Raw genomic sequence first — 24,499 nt, forward strand, 5'->3', positions numbered from 1 at the left:
TCCACTTAATTATGGACCATAAACAATATTGTAGAAGACTTTCAGCATGTTCAACACGTTGATTTGATTGGATGATGCGATTTTTAATATCAGTCAGAAGGTGTTTGAGCTATACCAACATAAACTCAAAATTCATGGGATGTTTAGGAATAAATAATAAACAAAATTATATTTTATTAGATTATATTTTACGTGGTTATGTATATTTTGATACTCAATATAATATCTCTAATTACAATACACTATGGGCTAGAATTTAAAATTCCATTTACTTGGATTGAGGGCATAGTTTTAATAACCCCACTAAGTTCATTCACGTCGCAACAATACGTATAACCCCTTGATATATTATCCAAAGATTTCGTACCCCATCCATAATTGTCGCAGATATTTGTGCAAAGTAAATCATCTTTGGTAACTTTCTCAATAAACGGATCGTTTATGGAAACAAAAACGATTCCTTTTCCCGTATCTTCGTTCAAGGCCACTTTCCAAACAAATTTCGGTACTGGTAGTTTTTTATTCGACACCAAGTATATTTCAATTGAGTTGTCGTTCACGTCCGGTAGTTCAAGGACGTCATGGGTTCCGGTGATTATTGTGAATTTAGTATTATATTTTTCTGCTGCTTTTCTGATAGACATCTCGACGTGCAGCCAATTACCAGCATTTATACTTTGCCTAAAAATTTTGTTATCAAATCAAAAATAAAAAAAAAGCTGCGAATTTCTTTAATTTTTATTCCTCAAACCTTAATACAAAACTTTGGCTTGAATATTCTACACAAACCAAAATCGTCAGGGGTTAAACTGTCAATATTGCACGGGTCGATCTCAATTGACAGGAAATACGAGGTCAATCTTCCCAGAAGGAAGGAATCTCTAAGAAAGATAAGCAGGAATATATATGAGTAAACGAGGTAAACTCAAAGCTGATTCTATAGTGCTGCAAAGAGAGGTGGAGCTGCTATGAGTCACTCGACATAGGGGACTCAAGCCGACGACATGGCCAAGCTTGGATTTAACCTAGCGGAAGAGCTTTGATTCCAATACATTGAGGCTCGGAAGATCCTACAGTTGGGGAGAGGATTCTCCATTGACTAAAAGCAATTAGGCTCATAAAAGTATTATTTCTTTAGAAGAGACAATTACCACGCTTTCTTTCACTTCAATCTCGTCGGATAAGCGCGGTTCTTTCTTATAGTTAATCGTTAATCACACAATATGTCTAAGTGACCATAATGACTAGAGATTAACATTTTTACATAAGTGAGTTAACCAACTGCATATTCCTCTTCTCCTTTAGACTGCAAACAAATATTTTCAATCGATTTAAAATACCCATCAGTCTGATTAAAGCCTGGTGAGAAGGTCGGATGGTTTGAACTGCTTCAGCCGTCCCGCGGTTTCCTCTTAATTTATTTGGATGTTGTAGCATCTTGTTTTGATACCTCTGGATGATATATCAATGTTGAAGCTACTAGCAGTGCCCCAGTATTGATACCATAATACCAAATTGACTAAATGCAAGTAATTTGTTTACGAAACTAAGTTGTGATTTTTTGAGTTTGAGTTTTGGTCCAGATTGCTTCCTTTTGAAGAAGATTTGTTTTTTCCCGGATAGTCTTCTATCTTTATGCATACTCAGGATCAGAATCTTATAGTTGTCAACTATATAGAGTTACCCAATCATTAGTTTTCATACGTCATTTTCCTAACCAACTTTGGATGGTTTGATCTGCTTCAGCCGTCTTGTCTCTTCTGGAGGTTTCCTCCTAATTTATTTGGATGTTGTAGCATCTTGTTTTGATACCTCTGGATGATATATCAATGTTGAAGCTACTAGCAGTGCCCCAGTATTGATACCATAATACCAAATTGACTAAATGCAAGTAATTTGTTTACGAAACTAAGTTGTGATTTTTTGAGTTTGAGTTTTGGTCCAGATTGCTTCCTTTTGAAGAAGATTTGTTTTTTCCCGGATAGTCTTCTATCTTTATGCATACTCAGGATCAGAATCTTATAGTTGTCAACTATATAGAGTTACCCAATCATTAGTTTTCATACGTCATTTTCCAATTTGGATGGTTTGATCTGCTTCAGCCGTCTTGTCTCTTCTGGAGGTTTCCTCCTAATTTATTTGGATGTTATTGCACTATGTATGTTTTTATGAATCCTTTTGATACTTCTGGATGATATCAATATTGGAGCTACTAGCAGTGCTCCAGTATTGATACCATAATACCAAATTGGTTCAAATTTGACTGTAAATACAAGTAATTTCTTTTCGAAACTAAGTTGTGATTTCTTAAGCTTGAGTTTTGGTCCAGATTACTTCCTTTTGAAGAAGATTTGTTTTTTCCAGTTTAGTCTTCTATCTATATGCATACTCAGGATCAGAATCTTGGAGTTGTTACCCTATCATTAGTTTTCATACGTCATTTTCCCAACCAACTTTGGATGGTTTGATCTGCTTCAGCCGTCTTGTCTCTTCTGGAGGTTTCCTCTTAATTTATTTGGATGTTATTGCACTATATATGTTTTTATGAATTCTTTTGATACTTCTGGATGATAACAATGTTGGAGCTACTAGCAGTGCTCCAGTATTGATACCATATTACCAAATTGGTTCAAATTTGACTGTAAATACAAGTAATTTCTTTTCGAGGCTAAGTTGTGATTTCTTAAGCTTGAGTTTTGGTCCAGATTACTTCCTTTTGAAGAAGATTTGTTTTTTCTAGTTTAGTCTTCTATCTATATGCATACTCAGGATCAGAATCTTGGAGTTGTTACCCTATCATTAGTTTTCATACGTCATTTTCCCAACCAACTTTGGATGGTTTGATCTGCTTCAGCCGTCTTGTCTCTTCTGGAGGTTTCCTCCTAATTTATTTGGATGTTGTAGCATCTTGTTTTGATACCTCTGGATGATATATCAATGTTGAAGCTACTAGCAGTGCCCCAGTATTGATACCATAATACCAAATTGACTAAATGCAAGTAATTTGTTTACGAAACTAAGTTGTGATTTTTTGAGTTTGAGTTTTGGTCCAGATTGCTTCCTTTTGAAGAAGATTTGTTTTTTCCCGGATAGTCTTCTATCTTTATGCATACTCAGGATCAGAATCTTATAGTTGTCAACTATATAGAGTTACCCAATCATTAGTTTTCATACGCCATTTTCCTAACCAACTTTGGATGGTTTGATCTGCTCCAGCCGTCTTGTCTCTTCTGGAGGTTTCCTCCTAATTTATTTGGATGTTATTGCACTATGTATGTTTTTATGAATCCTTTTGATACTTCTGGATGATATCAATGTTGGAGCTACTAGCAGTGCTCCAGTATTGATACCATAATACCAAATTGGTTCAAATTTGACTGTAAATACAAGTAATTTCTTTTCGAGACTAAGTTGTGATTTCTTAAGCTTGAGTTTTGGTCCTGATTGCTTCCTTTTGAGGATCAAAATCTTGTAGTTGTTAACTATATAGAGTTACCCAATCATTAGTTTTCATACGTCATTTTCCTAACCAACTTTGGATGGTTTGATCTGCTTCAGCCGTCTTGTCTCTTCTGGAGGTTTCCTCCTAATTTATTTGGATGTTATTGCACTATGTATGTTTTTATGAATCCTTTTGATACTTCTGGATGATATCAATGTTGGAGCTACTAGCAGTGCTCCAGTATTGATACCATAATACCAAATTGGTTCAAATTTGACTGTAAATACAAGTAATTTCTTTTCGAGACTAAGTTGTGATTTCTTAAGCTTGAGTTTTGGTCCTGATTGCTTCCTTTTGAGGATCAAAATCTTGTAGTTGTCAACTATATAGAGTTACAAGTAGTAAAATGTGTGGCCAAGGCTAAGATGGAGAGACGGGGTCTCTGAAGAAGTAAGAAAGTAATCATTTTATAGAAAGAATATAGTTTATATAGTATACTTTATAGTTTTAGGTTTCTTTTTATAGAAATTTGGTTGTTTTAAATAACAGGTAACAAAGTTGAATGTTTGATCTATTTCGGTCTTGATTTTGGGTTTCTTTACGGACTGTTTGCAATAATTCAATTCAATATAAAATTTCACTTAATGTAGATTTGTTGTTGGTTCAAATATCACATTCAATTCGAAATAAATATCTCATACATTTTAATTTTATAATCAATTCCGGAAGTAGAGTTTGTATTTATAGTATATCCTATCGAAAATATTCCCAATAAACATAATTTAATTAAAATATAAATAAATGACAATGATAAACATTTACTTCACTTACCACTGCGGACAAGTATTGATATAAAAGTAAGTTGTGAGTTGAGAGCTTGCGAATAGGAAATCAGCGTCAGGTGAAAGATGACCACGAGCTAGGAAAGATTTTTTATTTACAAAACGTTCGGCTTGACGAGAACTACCTAATAAACTACTGAACTTCGATTTTTGATAAGCTTTTTTGTAAGCTACGTTAGCAGGTACATCGGCTGGCAAACCGTCTACAGAAAACGGAAGCCGTTCTTTGAAATCTGATTTATCTGGAAAATAAAAGTATATAAATAACAAAATAATGGAACTTTTTTAATATTGAAGCATAAATATTTCATAATACCTATTATTTTACACTCAGGAGAGAAAATATCATAGAAAAGCTAAGGAGATGATAATTATGAAACAAATAAATAATTAACACGCTAAAACATGGAAATATAATAGAAAGATGTTCCAGAAAGTTCATCAACATCAACAGACGTCTACAACTGAAACGGAAATCAGTAGTAAACAAGCAAAAAGCTGTCGAAAGAGACTTTGATTGACGTCCTTTTTAAGAGTGTCATATCTAGTGCCAACTTTCATCTCCAGTAACAACTTTCGATATTGCTAAAGATCCAAACTGCAAATTCTCGTTAAAGTTGCTATAAAAACATACTTACTTACTAGTGATGTAGAATGCGAATAGTTTAAACAAATTTAATGTAAATAATTACTGTTATAAACGTTTATTTATAATAAAATTGAATACTTACTTGCTATTTCTTCACCATGGACGATATGTTGTGTATATAAAGTTTTTCCTTCCTTATCGTCATAGCAAACCAAAATTAATTGTTTGAAATATTTTTGAGTGACTCTATAACCGATATTTATAATTTTCCCGTATCCGTCGCCGCAACTTTTATTAGTTTTTTGTACATCGCCGTGAACTGTTTTGGCGCACAATATTTCGTCGAAATTATAATTTTTTCTGAATATTTTCAAAGTTGTGTTTTGAACGCATGTGGCGTAAGTGAAATTTGATTGAGCTGGAATAACAATTTACAATAAAAAAGTGAATTTGGACAATGATTATTCTATTATATTATTCTTTAAATTGAATAAACCATGACGTGTATGTAAACTCAGAATTAACAATTATCATGTCAACCATTTAAATATTTTGATTTTCTTTGAACAATTTCAAACATGAGACTATAAAAAAACAATATTCTTCGTTTAATGTAGTTTTCAGATAAATTATTAGTATATAAACAATAAATAGTTGTTTTCAAGGACTATTTGTGGTAACTGCTCGCCATAAACTAGTATTTGCTTTGTCTGCATTGTTTGTCTTGTTATTTATTCTAAATTTGTATCAGGTTAATCGATTCGATAAATAAATGTTTGTTTATAATTCCAATCTTATACGATATTAGAATAGCGGCCTTTCTCGTTTAATTTTTGATTTTTTGAGTTAAATTTTTCGTCTCTTACGTCCTTAATTTATTTACACACTATAATAAAAAAGTTCATCAACTGTGCCTCCACCATTTACAAAAAAATTTAAAGACACCGCGCGAATTCACCGAATTATTGAAAATTCTATAACAGCTGGACAGGGCCGGCCTAGGGAACCATTTTTCAAACTTGTTCGAACAATATAAAGAAATGGAAAGTGGATGAAATATAATTATGAACTTTTTGTTTGTTTACTAAGTAAATGCACGTAGAAGAATCATGAAAAAATATTCTAAACAAATTCCTAATGAAAAATAAATAGATTTTTTACATACAACAAAATATCTTAATTTCACTTAGATATTAAAGGATTATGGTGATTGTATTACGATTTTTTGCTCATTTTATCGATTTTATGATTTATTCAGAACTTATACAGGACACGACTAACTTTACAAATTTCTATATTGGCTTCTACTTCTCTCTTTTCAATCTTTGATACCTTCAAGGATATGGTATTCTGTCACTTGTATCCCAAACAGATAAGACTTTTCAGTTTACTTACTTGGTATTAAATAATTTTTCACCGGACAAAGAAACGTTATTCCATCTCCAGTTTTCAGAGGAATTCGACCATGATTTGGAATTATGAAAGTGAATTCAGAAGATCTATTATTGAGCATCACTGGAAAATACTTTTCATTTGTATTATTCAATACGTTTATCGTACATCCTACAAAATATACGACAGCTTTTAAGTTCTCCAATCATCTTGAGATTACAACAAAATTATTTACACTATCGGTCAAATGTTTTCGCCCATAATACACCGATTAAATTTAGAAATAATAACTTTGTTTTTATATAAACCTGAAACCACGGGCCCAAAGATAGCAGCTCAGATCAATGACTCTGAGAATCTTCCTTTGAGTACAAAAGAAAATCAAGAGGTTGCAGTGGGTTAAAAAACATAAGTCAAAGTTTGTGGTCAAAGAGGAAGTTTGTGTGCAGGTCAAAAGAAAAACAAATGTTAGATCCATGTTTAAGTGTGAAACACAGCGGAAACTCGGTGATAGTTTCGGTATGTTTTGGAAAAATTGAAGAGAGGCTTTTGAAAGGTATTAGAGGACAAATTCATCTTCCTCCATAACAACGATCCCAAGCATTTATTAAATCTGAAAGAACTGGAAACTAAGAATGTACTGAGACTAATAATTTGGCTATCGCCCGACCTCAACCCGATTGAGTTGTGGGACAACTTGGACGGGGAAATCAGTGTCCTGAATCTACTACATTTCTTTGGGGATATCCTGAAAATAGACCAAATCTTCTTCTTTTTCTAATGCGGCCTTCTCATCGAAGGTTAGCGACCACGTTTTTAAATACGTCTCTGTCCCTCGCAATATGAAACAATTCTTCGTAGCTGAGATTTGTCCATTTTCTTATGTCCAAGAGCCAGGATTTCTTCTTCCTACCGATGCCTTTCTTTCTCTCTACACCTTCCTACATCATTTTCTGTAGCAGTAGGTATTTGTCGTTACGTAAGATTTTTTTCTTATCTTAATAATTGTCAACAGCTTTCATTTGAGACCAATGCGTCTTAGTAGTTCATCGTTGGCGATTCTGTCAGTCCAGGGTATCTTTAGGATAGACAAAATACAGGATAATTATTTGTCAAAATTGTTACAGAGCATGTTAAATTGTGGACTGAAATAATAAAAGCAAAAGATGAATCAATCAATCAAGCAAACTACATAGTTGGTACTGGTCAAAAATTTTTGACCAGTACTGTATATTAATAACCAATTCTGATATACATAGATTGGATTTAGCATAAATATATATAAAACAAGGTTACTATTCTTTTAATTTGATGTTAAAAGATTAATTAAAACATCAGAAATGTAGATTATAAAGATTTATAATATTTTCACAACTTATTTTATAAATATCACTTTTATAACTTTTTTTGTATGTACTAAAAGAAATATTGTCTATTTACCTTTGACTTCTAAATATTTATAATCTACTTATAACATCTTATAGATACATTACTAAATAGAAACGAGTGTTTATTATATTTTGCACGACGCTTACCTGTTCCAGCTTTACCGTATACAACACCGATAATTTGTATAACAAATAATAACAAAATACGTCGATTTGGCATCATGTTGCTTCTTCTACTGATGAAAATATTACAAAAATTTATAGTTCAGTAACCAAAAAATTGATAAAATACCGTATTTCCTATATGTTATCTGTACCAAAACCAAATCAGGTTGCGTATTAATTAATTTGAACGGTTGATTAATTGGACTGAAATAAAAAGTTAATTTACTATCTCATTAGCAGCATAATTTATTATTAGCAGGTGATTCAAGTTGATAAACAAAGAAAATTATAGTTATCGTAGATCATGCCCGTTTTATCATTTTACGTTAATAAAATATTCTTTGTGTGTTTCTAATTGTAATGCATTGAAATTTATCGTTTTATCACAATGTAAGCAAACGTTAATCGTGATTATAACTAATAGAGAAACAATATTTTTTTAGAAAATGATTTCACCAAACAGTACTTCATATTGTGTACAATAAACAATGAAATTTCGTCCGTTTTGCGAAAACTACAACCTCCGTGTTAGTCCATGTTTTTAACAAATTAATATTTTGCATTTTATTGTATTGAATATAATACGAACAGCGTTGAAATTTCTTCGATTCAATTCCTTTGTTTCGTAACTTCAACGCGACGTACATCGACAAAGATAATAAAACCCCATCACCCAGCGAAATCCCATTAAAAATTATTAATTCTTCCATCCGCCACTGGCCGAGATAAAGCGAGGGATGGTGGCGTCCGAAAGGGGTCCAGCCTAGGGGTTTGAGAATCCCATGGGCCTCGACCCAGCAAAAATCATCTCCGTTGCTATTCCCTTGTAAAAATCATCTCGTTCGTCGGAGCGAGATGTAGAAGGGACATATTGGTCGAATAAGGAAGAAAAAAGTGTGTATTTTTTTCTGACTTTCGCAATTATTTTCTTAAGACTCTCGTGATTTCAGCCGAATAAAAAAACGATTTTATTCTGTCATTGGTATTTAACTAATCCGTATTTAAGTCAATATATCATGTTTGCGGGAAAAAAACGAATAGGAAAAGCTAAAATAACGACATATGAAGTACACTGATCTTATAAAACAAGTGTTTTAAGTTTCGACAACATCAAAAAATCATTTGACTTTGACAATCCAAATCCCAATCCCCATTGTTGTCTTTTCAATCTAATTCGTATGCATTGGGATGTTTGTCCAATGTAAATAGCACCATAATAATTAATTAGAAGAAATCTTTCTTCTCTTGTTTATTAATGTTTTGGATTTCAAGCTATTTGGATATTTTCAAAATATATATAACGATTAATTTTTGTCTTAATCCATCTCTGTGCGTGAAAAGAAATTCAAAAATCGGTTTGACCTAAATTTCCGGAACAATGATGAATACTAAATGCAAACAAGACTACCCGAGTATATAAAACTGATTTGAATATCTTTGTTAAACACAAGGGTTGCTACACTCGATTTAGCTTCCGCGAGGAAAGCTATAAAGCTATAAAATGCGATTTATAAGTTTACTGCGGGCGGGCTGGGCTGTCTCTCTCATTTGAGAGACTACAAAATATGAGAGATTCGCACACCTTCTTACTGTCGTAAAATTTCTGTTGTGTATACGAACACGTCGAATGTATTATGTAATCATTTTTATTTTGCTCATTTTTCTTCAAACGAGATTCAGTCCGGTATGTGTTTCGTTTTTTGACAATCTACTTTCAGTATTTCTGACTAAACTAATATTCATCACAAAACTACATTTTTATCAAATTATTCGGTTTATTTTAGATACGGTATTATGATTGGATAGTCCTGACGTCCTCTTCGTGGTTTAGTTTGAAGATTCTTTGGAATTTAATACCCCAAACAATTCCCGTGCCCTAAATTGAGATAAAATTTGATGTTAATTTTTTTTATATAGGATACAGTACGATCTTATGACAGTATTTTTTAATTAACTATAGTTATTTGATAGCCTGTTCCCTGTTGAACAATAAAAAAACAACTAAAATTCTCTCCAATCGCCTTTGCTTTATTCCTGTCACTCCTTACGCATGGACTACGGAACTAATTTGAAGTTGGCGGAAGGATACATTTGTCATAGAGTCCCGAGAGAGCCATGATCGGGTCGAATGAAGTTATGAGAGCCAGAGTGCACTAGATCACTTTTCGACGATGTTGGAGAGAAGAAAGGGGCAAACGTAGAGAGTGATAGAGATGAGTTCCGGCTACCGTACAGGATCTCGCGATGATGACAGCGGCCTACGGTCCAGATTTTCGCCAGTTTATTAATCATCAAAATAAATAATACATCCTCGGATACGTGACTTGTATTTAATAACTTGATTTTCCGTGGAGAATGCATAAAATATACTTACGCACTGAGCGCGATTCTGTTTTTTATCCACATCCAGTACAATATTTATGTAAAATAGTTAAAAATTGTATACAATAACAGGCTAGTTGACAAAATTAGTTTAAAACTATAGCTTAACATCTATTTCGCCCCAAAAATATATTATTTTAAGAAAAATACGTTTTTTACGTTAGTATTTTGAGTTTTTAGAAATGAATTTGAAATTTACCGCGTCAAAGGCCTGTCATGGCGTCTTAAATGACGTCACACCTCGCGAAACAGCTGTGTTTGTTCATGACAGTCAATTGTGTTTTTTAATAAATAATGAATTCCTCGTATTATAAATACTGTATAGTGCCCCAATGTAAAACTACAACGATAAAAACGCCAGACACAACAAAAAACAATAAAAATACGAGGAAATTGAAGAAAATTATTTCTTTTAAGACCATTTTGATGTAAGTAACAAGCAAAACTTGATGTATCTATTTATAAATGTATAGTAAAAGAAATTTATCAAAATCTACTATAATATACCACACATAACATGTTTTGACTTAATTAAGTTAAAGTTATTGAAACTTTGTATTCCCTAACCTCAAAATAAGTTTGTACGAAAATGACAGCTACAGCATAGCGTTTCGTGAGGTGTTTAATGTCACGTGTTTAAAGGCTTCATTTTGTCGATTTTATTTTCCAAAAATATTATTAATCTTTTATTATTTTTGTAGAAAAGTTGTTTTTGACGTGAAAATTTTCGATTGAAATTAAAGTATGCTTCCGATATTAACTCAAAATGAGGTAAACAAATAAATATTTTAATCCAAAAAAATTACAGCGTGTTTGTGACGGAATTTCGAAAAAACAATGTTAGAAAATGAAATTAAAAAAACCAAAAACATAATCAAATGACATTTTAATAGATAATTATATAATTTCGATTATGACAGAATACTTATATGTATATTTAAATTTCAAAGTAATCATTAAAATTACAATGTATCTAATGAAACCTAGCATAAACTTTGTATTATCAAAAAAATTAGATCCCAGATACTGTTGTATAGCATAAATCATAGTCAAGTAAATATTTGGACATCCTCTTAGCACATGGTCCCCTTGAATAATATTATTATTGGTATTTTTCGATATTCGGTTACTAATTTAATATTTTAACTACGACATGTAATACTGCTTCGAAAATATCTGTCCCCATATCTATACTGTATAAATAAACTAAATACGAGTGTAGAGACATCTATTTGTAAGTCAATAAACTATTAACATAGTAATCAGACATTCCTTCCACTTCATATTTTGAAATAGTCTTTAGAATTTCCAATTATCAATTTATATGTATCGTATTACGTATAATGATTGAATTTTCTAATATTTTAATTTGTTTAGCTAATTTAAGCACAATTTATGACATGAAAATCCACTACTTTTCCGACATAAATTATTCATTAATATTTTAATTCAAAAAGAATGTGACATTGAGTCTATTGAATATATGATTCTGTATGTTGACTATAGTATTTTTAATTTAAAAAATAATAAAAACAATTGACCAAATTTTCAAAAAAAAAGTATTTTAGTGTAAGTCTAATCGACTTGAAATTATTCATTCACCATATGGATATAAATTTCTTCAATATATAGACTACAGCGTCATCTCTTAGACGATAGATATACTAGAACGTTCTAATTAAAGATAGAAATCTACACCACTTTTGATCATTACAGATTCCTTTTAATTTCTTGAAGAATTAAAACTTAGATCACTGTTATTTACGTATGACATTATTAAACAATTTGATTCATTGTAAGACCTTCACAGACATTCCTCGTAAGTAAGTTGATTATTACAAATATATAATTTACTTAGGAGTCATAAATGTTTTGAACAAGTTTTTCATGATGTATAACAATAAATACAAATAACAAGTTATTTGACATGAATATTACCATTATTGAATGTTAGATCAGGCTATAGATTGATGAAAAAAGTTATTTAACTTACCGATATCAACAAAAAATAAAACATAATGTGGAAATTACCGTTTAACGAAATTATATTAACAATATTTATTTGTTGACTCAACCACCATCTTTTAACTGTAATCAGAAGTATCTAAAAGTAAAAAAGAATTCTTCCACTGCAGATTTTTCCATAATAAATTTTATGTTAACTTTATAATTCAGCAATAGATGTCACTGAACCAAATTCTTATTATAAAGTTGATACATAATTTGTAGCTCAGTGGCGTGCAATTATTTTATATCTTTTATTATATAGATGGCAACGTCTTGACTTAATTTGAGTCTTCAACACAATATTATCTGACATTGACAACTTTTATTTATGAATATATGATTTTGTTTGATTAATAATTAATTATTAATTTTTAGATTTAGCCTTCGGATTCTAATATAATCACTCAAACGTAGTCACCTTTCAAAGTAATTTTCTTTTAATAGAAAGAGCTGAATAAGCAGAGGACATATAAATTTCGTCATAATTTTCGCAATAATCGTAACAAATATTTCAACCTTAAAAAGTAAGAGGTTTCATGTAAATTTACACATTGTAAGTTATCCGCATTGTTACACAATCCGTAATAAGTATTTTAACATTTCAAACAACCATATCGGTGGAGGTTCGATCCCATATAAATCCCCAATCCACATAGTTATTTGTACACAACATTTTTTAGACGACGCGTAAGATCCAAAACTGTTTCAATTACACTGAGGAAAGAAAATAAATAATAGAGAATTATAAACATTTTATATATAATGTACTAAATGATATTTGCAATGTCAATATTAATTTATTAACTATTTTTCATCATCATTCATTGTTATTCATTAATTTAGACAAAACTTCGGATAAAACAAATAGTTTAAGGTTATGCAAAATCATCGAAGTAAAACTGTCAACTGTCAAAATTGTAGTTGTCTACTACTTCAGAGCGTCCCGAAAGTGTTTTGCAGTACGGAACTGTCAACTGTCACTACATGGAACACTCGAAACGCAACTTTTGGTATGTAAATGAATACACAACTTTAAGATGGCGTCGTCTAAACTCGTACAGTCGTTAGAATGCTCTATACCTTTCATCAAATATATTGAGATTAATGATACTTATTCACTGTTATATATGTAATAAAATAAGGCATTATTTGTGTTTTATTATTATTATATTACAATATAAATATAGATTGATCGGTTTGGGTTAAAACTAAAAGTTGAATTGATATAAAATATCTCTGTTCATTTCAACCTATCTCATCCTACACTAATATCAGTCTTTTTGCAACAAACACCGAATAAGAGAGGTAGATCTGACACGATTTATCCTAATATCAAATCAAAATCACAATTTTTCTATGCTGACTTCGATTCATCAAGGAATTATATACATCATTCTGCAAATCAGAATGTAAATTTTTAATTTCATCGAAACTAAGCAGTTTTCAATTAACTTAAAGCCAGAAGTGGTTCTTCCAGTTCTCTAGATTTGGTTTTCTTTATAATTTTTATGAGATGCTTCTTTTCTGGTTTAAGTAGAGCAAGCTTCCTCTTTGACGCTGACAGTTTTTTCTCTGGTATTGTAGTTATATGTTCCGAATCTATTAAAGTTAGGCTTTCAATAATATTTTTTGGAATTGGTTTTGTAACCACTGTTTCTTCTCCTCGATTTTCTCTCTCAATCGTATCGTTCTCTCTTGGAGCATAGGCAACAACATATTGTGAATATTGCCTATCATTTTGGGTATTGATGTCAGCAAAGTCTTTGAAATTAGCGAACTGTTCTTGTTGATACGGTTGGGGTTTGGATTGCGATGTAAAATAAAACGCAGGTTTTCCGTGTCCGTTGTGGGAAAACGAATCGTAGTTCCCGTATTTTGAATTCTCGTCCTTCTCGCTGTAGAAAGTTCCACCAGTTATGACCCCGAAATTACCAGATCCTAAGATGCTTTCTTGTTCGGGTTTTGGCGATGCGTTGTTGTTGTTGAAGATGTAGGAGTCTTTATATCCACTGTGTCTGTAAAAATTCAATATATTTGTGATCCATTCTACTTCGAAATTTCCTAAATGATAGAAAATTTCAGGAATGACAAATATGAGATAAAAATTACCTTCCCGAATTGTCAAAATTATTTTGAAAAGGCGTCCTTTGGCTAAATGCTGTGTCTTGTTGAGTGAAGAAGATAGGTCTAGAATGACCTAACGGTTGATTTTGAAATGGAGAAAACGCGGGGTAAAATGTATTTTCACTGGCCTGTCTATTATCCGTGTTAACGAAAAGTGAACCGTCTTCTGCATTACTTTTTTGGTCGACGTTATCGTTGATATTAACAACAGGATTACCTGAAACAAATAAAGTTATCAATAATATCACAAGTGGATCAGAATATCTCAAGAACCTAATCGTACGGTGAGGTATTCCCAATCTGAAACTCAAATTAAATCGTTTTTACCCTGAATTCTGCATAGGGTTTAGATCAATTTGTTTCGGCTCTTCTTTATTTTTGTTGACATCGACTTTTGCATTTTTCAGCAACGAATACATTGAATATACAGAAGAATGTACAAACTTTAATTCTTTTTTAATTTCGATATATCTACTGATTTCGATTTGTATGGACAATGGGCGCGCTTTCATTTAAATTTTGATTTAATTTCTTAGGAATTTATCTCCAAGTATTGATTTTAATAACGAAATGTTTGAAATGAACAAGTCATAGTTAACCGAGACATATGTCATACAAAGACATCAAATATTCCATTGTCCAAGTTGCGTATTAAAAATTTCATATATTTTCCCCAAAAGTATTACAAAATCAATGTACCAGGTGAATAAACACTACCACTACGAAGTAACGTCGTTAGTTAGATAGGAAATTGAAATTAAAATTCGGAATAATAGTTATTTATACGACAAGTTTTTATTGCATAATGGCGGACATGTTTACGTGGCTGTAGCATAACGCCGACTGACGCCTGAAGGTCAACAATGGCGGAGAGTGTAATGCGAAACCTTCGCAGTCGCCTACAGCGCATGTCCGCATTTATTTATAGGTGTTGTTAGCAACGACATTTTGCCAAAATCTTAACTCATTACTTCTCAAGCACTGTTAGACGTCATATTTGTACAAGAGATTTCTGTAAAATTTTTTATTCTTTCGACCCTGTTCTTGGAGATAATTTTTTGAACATTTTGTCAGATGTAGTACCCTATAACAAAAAGGCTGGGTAAAATTTTTTAGCTCAACTTTATAGATGTAACATGTTTGAGAAATAAGATTGCTGAAGACATCGGGAAACATTTTCCTATTGTAAATAATTTAAGTATAAAATTTTCGTGTATCATACAACTAAATGATTTATATATTTATTCGTGTATTTAGGATTTTTATTTTGCACATTTGGGTCAACTCAATAATAAATTTTCTAATTTTTCAACTCCTCATTTAACATTCTACAAATTTTAAATTGAATTGTGTCGATTGAAAATAAAATGAACCCCCCTTTTTTTGATTTTTCATATTAAATACTGATAGATATTAATTCTTTAGAATTTATATTTTTATTGTTTCGTAAATAGTTAACTGTATCCATCCCTGATTAAATCCAACAACCTTGTTAATTTCGAGTAATTTTTAACAATTATATCGAATCATCTATTGAATTGCAAATTGAAATAGTACTTTTTCTGCTTCACGCACTAATTATTTTATATGGAATCTTACCTAATCTAATTTCTATTTTCATACTGTAATGATGTATATTTATAATATTTTGATCTAGTGATAACAAAACAATAAACTTGAAATTAATTGATTAATTAGTTTACAAAACAGCTTCCTTTACCTCTACCATTTGATATTGCAATTTGATAATTTGTTAAACATCACCATTTTTCGCTAGCCTCTACAAAGGAGAATTATTTGCAATCCTACAAACTCTAAACTCTCTATCCCATTAGACAATTAATCCGGAAACCATCTCACATCGGAATACATGGGACCGAATTTTCGAGTCAAGCTGCAAAAGGAGGTTTGATGGCTAACCTCCCCAGTGGATCCAAAATGTCCAGGGTACTGACGGCAGAACAAGTACCACATTTCAGATGAGCAATATCTACTGGCAAAAATGATTTTAGGATCTTTGGAGCATGTCGTAGAGATGGTTAAATACGTTTGAGCTTAAATACTTTAGAATATAATTGGCGCTCTATTGTTTGTTTTACTAATTCATATGAAGAAGTTTTACCATTACTAATGAGAGGTGTTATTTACATTTTACCATAAATATGCAGATATATGGCCTGAAAATATGAACAGCATCAGCCCGACTAAAATTTTTTGTGAGAACCTTATCAGATAAATCCGCAACCTAGTGAAGTATGGGTCAGGATAACCAGACAAGGTCCTGATGAGGATGTAGCGCAGATGGTTCTGATAACAATTACTTTATATGGTCCTCACCAGAATTGGTGGTAGTACGAGGTTCATACAAGCAAAAACTATTTATAATAATACTCATATACACCATAATTTTGTTTGAAAAATTGATATTATGAGAATGGCCCTAGAAGTACCCAGCCTAACACAAAAAACCCAAAAATTTTGGAAAAAATATATTTATTTTCTTTTTAGCTTTTCCCAGCGAGGTACAATAAGTTCGATACCCTTTTTATAATAAGAATCGTCAAGCTTTTACCACCAATACATTTTTTTAAGTCTGGGAAAGTTCTAGGGAACTGAATCTGGGGAATAGGGTGCATGAGGTAGCAATTCAAACTTTAATTCATCAATTTTGGCCATTGCAATAACAGATGTGTGAGCTGGTGCATTATCTTGATGAAACAGCACTTTCTTCTTAACTTTCTGCAGCCGTTTTTGCTTTATTTCTTCGCTCAAATGTTGCATAATAATCGCCGTTGATAGTTTTTTTTCAGTCAATTAAAATTATCCCAAAAAACCGACGCCATGACCTTGTCTGCAGATGAAACGGTATTTGCTTTCTTTAGAGCCGGTTTCCCCTTTTCAGTCCATTGTTTTGGTTATTATTTTGTTTTCGGGTGTAAAGTTATGGTTTCACTTTTCAACCGTGGTAATGAAACGGTTTTATTTCTGTGAAACGTTGCCAAACTTCTTCACGACGATGTTTTTGTTCCATTGTAAGCAAACGCGGCACCAATCTTTCACACATCTTTCTCATGTCTAAAAGTTAAAATGTGATGTACCGTCTGGTAGCTCGCGCACTTTCATGGATCGACGACGTGGACGATCATCCACTACCGATTCGTGGATTTTTCAAGCAACTACCGTCATCTTTTGGTCAGGCCACATACTTACTGGAAAGTAAACATCACTGATAACATTTTTAGATCAACCAAAAAAAACGGTAATTGTACACTTTCGCGGTCACCTGGTTTTTTGGCTCTAGAAAATCGAAAAATGGATGGATTTTAATGATCTTGGTCTCAAAATGTTCCATTTTACGGCGGATTTATAAAAAAAAATACGAAAATTAAAAAAAAAATAAATATTTTTTACAGTTTCATGACTTTAAATGCAAAAAAAAATGACTTTCTACATATAATCCTTCGTAACTGTTTCTGACGTCGTGGAATCAAGTTCGTATATTTTTTTTTCGCAATTTACATAAAAAAATGAATATTTTGAAAAAAAAAATTCAAAAAAGTTAATTTTTTTGAATAATTGTGAGTTGTGGGATTTTGTTAATAATAAATTGAATGAGTTGCAGCAATTGTTAATTGAATACAATTGAAGCACTTACAATATTCAGTGATACAAAACAACCTAACCTAACCTAACCTAACCTAACCTAACCTAACCTAACCTAACCTAACCTAACCTAACCTAACTTAACCTAACCAAAATTATAAAATTTATCTATTTTTCGATTTTTAATGGTCCAAAAACTATTAACATTGAAGAATATAGTACGAAACTATTCACGAAAATTGATTGTTTTTCATCGATTTCATTTTAAGCTATAAAAACTGAAAAACTCATTCTTTTTGGATTTTTTTTAAATTGTTTATTAATTTATGTAGAATACAAAAAAAATATAAGAACTTTATCTGATAATGAGATAATTTTTTGTAAAGGATTATTTTGCCAAACCGTTTTTTACGACTTAAAACAGTAAAACTATGAGAAATTTTCATTCCAGCTATTTCTACTAATTTTTTTTATAAATCCGCCGTAAAATGGAACATTTTGAGACCAAGATCATTAAAATCCATCCATTTTTCGATTTTCTAGAGCCAAAAAACTAGGTGACCGTGAAAGTGTATAATTACCAAAAAAAAACAAATCATAAGCACTGTGTTTTTTACCAAAACTTCAAATTATAAATAATTCTCGAAATCATATAACATAAATCACATAAATTTAGTTAGTTTTGTTATAAAATTAATTATAATCCATCCATAATGTTCTCAAAGATTATTTTTTCTATGTACTGAGAAATAATAGATTATTTTGGACATACTGTATACTATAATTAAACGAAATACTGTATCCGTTCGTGCATAACAGTCTCGCCAAATCGTATAAATCAACCATATACAATTCGTTGTAGTATTAAATTATTTTCAATCTTTAAGATGTCGCAAAAACTAGTTTGCGTATTTTTCATGTTACGAAATTAAATAAGTCAAAATATATGTAAATACCTTTTTTTTTTTAAATTTTTCTTGATTGTTCTTTACATAGTATTGTTTATTACGTAATATTGAAGAATGGATGTTGGATATAATTTTCTGTTACTTTCTTGTAATCTCTATAACCGGGTAAATATGATTTCAATCAATGCATATAAATCACAATCACGATTTGTCAATACTGAAGAAAAATATGAAGTTACGGAAGATGTTGTCAAGGAAAAGTTTCACTCTCTCGAATCGTAGTTGTAACAAATATTTAAAATTTCTTTATACTGAAAAAACAAATAAGGAAATGCGATGTTTTATACAGTGAAAATAGAAAATACAAGTAATAACGAAAAATCGAATACTAATTTTTATTCTCCCGACGTAATTGTTTTAATAATTATTTATTATGATATGAATTGTTAGGAAACACTGCAATTTGGGTGTTTCTAAATTTATGTGACAAAATACAGGGGGTAATTACTGAAATTAAGATGGTTCTTTCCCTATAACAAGTTTCTCATCCGAGATGTCATCCTCAAAAGGTGGTGATTGAAATTGAGTTTTTTATTCGCAAATTTCAGTAAAGCTAGAAACGGAAATTCTGTTTTTGACTCATTTTATTGTGATTAATGCAGTGGTTTAAGAGCACGAAGAGCTAATTGTGGACGAATTTTGTTAATAAGAAATTAAAAGTTAGTTAGCTGTCACATTTTCATAGAATAATTCTTATATTATATTGATTTTTCATAATCATATAAAAAGTATTGTTTCTATATCTGAAAATTTTGATTTCTTCTTCTTCCTCTCATGCGTTTTCTCATTGAAGGTTGGCGATCACGTTTTTAAATGAGTCTCTGTCCCTCGCAACATGAAACTGAGATTTGTCCATTCTTCTGTGTTACGGAGCCAGCATTTCTTCTTCCTGCCGATGCCTTTCTTTACCTCTACTCTACCCTGCACTATATTCTGTAACAGTAGATATTTGTCGTTGTGTCAACAGCTTTCTTTTGCGACAGATGCGTCTTAGTACTTCGTCGTTGGTGATTCTGTCAGTCCAGGTTATCTTGAAGATGTGTCTATAGATCCATATCTCAAAAGCTTCAAGTTTTTTCATCATTTGAGCTTTCGAGGTCAAAGTTTCCACTAATACATCAGTACTTACCATACATGAATCCTATTCTGACGTGAAGATTTAGATTTCTATTTGCAAACATTGAAGAGTATTTGTCGCTGCTTAAGATGTGTCTTAAGTAAGATGCTTTTCTTGTCCTAATAATTGTCAACAGCTTTCTTTTGCGACCAATGCGTCTTAGTACTTCGTCGTTGGTGATTGTGACAGTCCAGGGTATCTTCAAGATGTGTCTATAGATCCATATCTCAAAAGCTTCAAGTTTTTTCATCATTTGAGCTTTCGAGGTCAAAGTTTCCACTCATACATCAGTACTTACCATACATGAATCCTATTCTGACGTGAAGATTTAGATTTCTATTTGCAAACATTGAAGAGTATTTGTCGCTGCTTAAGATGTGTCTTAAGTAAGATGCTTTTCTTGTCCTAATAATTGTCAACAGCTTTCTTTTGCGACCAATGCGTCTTAGTACTTCGTCGTTGGTGATTGTGACAGTCCAGGGTATCTTCAAGATGTGTCTATAGATCCATATCTCAAAAGCTTCAAGTTTTTTGATCATTTGAGCTTTCGAGGTCAAAGTTTCCACTCATACATCAGTACTTACCATACATGAATCCTATTCTGACGTGAAGATTTAGATTTCTATTTGCAAACATTGAAGAGTATTTGTCGCTGCTTAAGATGTGTCTTAAGTAAGATGCTTTTCTTGTCCTAATAATTGTCAACAGCTTTCTTTTGCGACCAATGCGTCTTAGTACTTCGTCGTTGGTGATTGTGACAGTCCAGGGTATCTTCAAGATGTGTCTATAGATCCATATCTCAAAAGCTTCAAGTTTTTTCATCATTTGAGCTTTCGAGGTCAAAGTTTCCACTCATACATCAGTACTTACCATACATGAATCCTATTCTGACGTGAAGATTTAGATTTCTATTTGCAAACATTGAAGAGTATTTGTCGCTGCTTAAGATGTGTCTTAAGTAAGATGCTTTTCTTGTCCTAATAATTGTCAACAGCTTTCTTTTGCGACCAATGCGTCTTAGTACTTCGTCGTTGGTGATTGTGACAGTCCAGGGTATCTTCAAGATGTGTCTATAGATCCATATCTCAAAAGCTTCAAGTTTTTTGATCATTTGAGCTTTCGAGGTCAAAGTTTCCACTCATACATCAGTACTTACCATACATGAATCCTATTCTGACGTGAAGATTTAGATTTCTATTTGCAAACATTGAAGAGTATTTGTCGCTGCTTAAGATGTGTCTTAAGTAAGATGCTTTTCTTGTCCTAATAATTGTCAACAGCTTTCTTTTGCGACCAATGCGTCTTAGTACTTCGTCGTTGGTGATTGTGACAGTCCAGGGTATCTTCAAGATGTGTCTATAGATCCATATCTCAAAAGCTTCAAGTTTTTTCATCATTTGAGCTTTCGAGGTCAAAGTTTCCACTCATACATCAGTACTTACCATACATGAATCCTATTCTGACGTGAAGATTTAGATTTCTATTTGCAAACATTGAAGAGTATTTGTCGCTGCTTAAGATGTGTCTTAAGTAAGATGCTTTTCTTGTCCTAATAATTGTCAACAGCTTTCTTTTGCGACCAATGCGTCTTAGTACTTCGTCGTTGGTGATTGTGACAGTCCATGGTATCTTCAAGATGTGTCTATAGATCCATATCTCAAAAGCTTCAAGTTTTTTGATCATTTGAGCTTTCGAGGTCAAAGTTTCCACTCATACATCAGTACTTACCATACATGAATCCTATTCTGACGTGAAGATTTAGATTTCTATTTGCAAACATTGAAGAGTATTTGTCGCTGCTTAAGATGTGTCTTAAGTAAGATGCTTTTCTTGTCCTAATAATTGTCAACAGCTTTCTTTTGCGACCAATGCGTCTTAGTACTTCGTCGTTGGTGATTGTGACAGTCCATGGTATCTTCAAGATGTGTCTATAGATCCATATCTCAAAAGCTTCAAGTTTTTTCATCATTTGAGCTTTCGAGGTCAAAGTTTCCACTCATACATCAGTACTTACCATACATGAATCCTATTCTGACGTGAAGATTTAGATTTCTATTTGCAAACATTGAAGAGTATTTGTCGCTGCTTAAGATGTGTCTTAAGTAAGATGCTTTTCTTGTCCTAATAATTGTCAACAGCTTTCTTTTGCGACCAATGCGTCTTAGTACTTCGTCGTTGGTGATTGTGACAGTCCAGGGTATCTTCAAGATGTGTCTATAGATCCATATCTCAAAAGCTTCAAGTTTTTTGATCATTTGAGCTTTCGAGGTCAAAGTTTCCACTAATACATCAGTACTTACCATACATGAATCCTATTCTGACTTGAAGATTTAGATTTCTATTTGCAAACATTGAAGAGTATTTGTCGCTGCTTAAGATGTGTCTTAAGTAAGATGCTTTTCTTGTCCTAATAATTGTCAACAGCTTTCTTTTGCGACCAATGCGTCTTAGTACTTCGTCGTTGGTGATTGTGACAGTCCAGGGTATCTTCAAGATGTGTCTATAGATCCATATCTCAAAAGCTTCAAGTTTTTTCATCATTTGAGCTTTCGAGGTCAAAGTTTCCACTCATACATCAGTACTTACCATACATGAATCCTATTCTGACGTGAAGATTTAGATTTCTATTTGCAAACATTGAAGAGTATTTGTCGCTGCTTAAGATGTGTCTTAAGTAAGATGCTTTTCTTGTCCTAATAATTGTCAACAGCTTTCTTTTGCGACCAATGCGTCTTAGTACTTCGTCGTTGGTGATTGTGACAGTCCAGGGTATCTTCAAGATGTGTCTATAGATCCATATCTCAAAAGCTTCAAGTTTTTTCATCATTTGAGCTTTCGAGGTCAAAGTTTCCACTCATACATCAGTACTTACCATACATGAATCCTATTCCTACGTGAAGATTTAGATTTCTATTTGCAAACATTGAAGAGTATTTGTCGCTGCTTAAGATGTGTCTTAAGTAAGATGTTTTTCTTGTCCTAATAATTGTCAACAGCTTTCTTTTGCGACCAATGCGTCTTAGTACTTCGTCGTTGGTGATTGTGACAGTCCAGGGTATCTTCAGGTCTATAGATCCATATCTCAAAAGCTTTTTTGATCATTTAAGCTTTCAAGGTCCACTTGGTAGAGCAATACTGACCACACATAACATTCCATGAATCCTATTATGATGTGGAGGTTTAGATTTCTATTCGCAAACATTGAAGAGTATTTGTCGCTGCTTAAGATGTGTCTTAAGTAAGATGTTTTTCTTGTCCTAATAATTGTCAACAGCTTTCTTTTGCGACCAATGCGACCAATGCATTCTATTTGTTTTCCATTCAGTATGAGTACTGGGTTAATGTAGCTTATTACCATGAATTTAGTTTTATCAATATTTATAGTGAGTCCTACATTTTAACGTAATCAGTTAGGATTTGAAAATCTGAAGATTTTGATATATTTGTATTCAATTGTCGACAATATAAGTCATCAGAAATGAGATAATTTGTATAAATTGGATAAGGACCTATTTGTATACAAAAATCTTTCTATAAGATTGACATAGACCCAAATGGTTTTAAATTGAACTATCTACTTTATTATCTACAATAAATTATTAATGGAATTGATTACATCAAAAAGCAATTATAATGAAAACGTAGTTTCAAATTAATAGTAAAATAGATTATACAACATTCGTAATTGCTTATAATCCCAGATGGTTGATACGGTTTGTTTCCAAATAACAAAAAAAAAAAACATCTGCGACATATACATTCACCGGTGAATGTCGACAATTATTATTTCCTCACGGATCTAGTATTCTAGTATGTATAATATATTTCTTCTAAGAGATTCGTAGGGTGTATTGAGGTGAATATTCTTTTCCTTTAGCCTCTTTTTTTTGGGATAGGAACCTGTGTTTGAAAATAACACATATTCATTCTAATGTAATTAAAGATTACCAAATTAATTTCAATCTAATGACGTTATTATATCCAAAAAACATATTGTTACTTTCTCTTCCTTACAAGTTTTTTTGCTATCAATAATAACGAGAATAATTAATTAGATATTACTTTTACCTTATAATAATTCAATTAGAGGACTAAAAATGTATATCTACGTAGATGAGTTTGGTTATTTTCTATACGGGAATGTATTCATCTACGGAGACGATTTCTTGCAAATGTTATCTCGATTCAAGGTCAATAAATTTTCCATCTGGTTGTATATAATGTCGGTTTTCCACCAAGTAGACAGGAGAAAAACAAAACATGAACTCTCGTTCCGTTTCCGTAATTTTTTACAATTTTTGGAGTTTCTACGCGGTTAACTTAAAAGAGTCCACGTCTAGGAAGCTTATCGGTATAAACTTGTGTGGAAAATTTGGTTTTTCTCGAGGCTCCGAATAGCACTGATGTTAGTACAAACCCTTATCCATACTCAAGATTTTTTGGGGGGATCATAATCTGTTTATTAGCATTTTTAATTCTC

General features: G+C 32.0%; 2 protein-coding genes across 2 annotated transcripts in view; both read right to left on the reverse strand.

The window, feature by feature from the left end:
- Positions 1-166: 166 nt before the first annotated feature.
- LOC130445103 (uncharacterized) lies at positions 167-12,272 on the reverse strand. Its single transcript, XM_056780614.1, has 6 exons — positions 12,194-12,272; positions 7,801-8,022; positions 6,269-6,436; positions 5,016-5,291; positions 4,274-4,526; positions 167-681 (listed from the first exon to the last, which is right to left on the reverse strand). The coding sequence occupies exons 2-6, from the start codon at positions 7,874-7,876 to the stop codon at positions 243-245; spliced, it is 1,212 nt and encodes a 403-aa protein (XP_056636592.1). The 5' UTR covers positions 7,877-8,022; positions 12,194-12,272; the 3' UTR covers positions 167-242.
- A 1,237-nt stretch (positions 12,273-13,509) lies between these two features.
- Positions 13,510-24,499, reverse strand: part of LOC130445880 (uncharacterized) — a 33,021-nt gene continuing 22,031 nt past the window's right edge. The window contains exons 3-4 of the mRNA XM_056781767.1: positions 14,317-14,548; positions 13,510-14,222 (exon numbers count right to left, since the gene is read on the reverse strand). Of these exons, the coding sequence (XP_056637745.1) occupies positions 13,655-14,222; positions 14,317-14,548 (800 nt within the window). The 3' untranslated portion in view covers positions 13,510-13,654. The remainder of the gene's footprint in view (positions 14,223-14,316; positions 14,549-24,499) is intronic.

The sequence above is a fragment of the Diorhabda sublineata genome, chromosome 6, assembly GCF_026230105.1.
Source record: "Diorhabda sublineata isolate icDioSubl1.1 chromosome 6, icDioSubl1.1, whole genome shotgun sequence".
NCBI lineage: Eukaryota > Metazoa > Arthropoda > Insecta > Coleoptera > Chrysomelidae > Diorhabda > Diorhabda sublineata.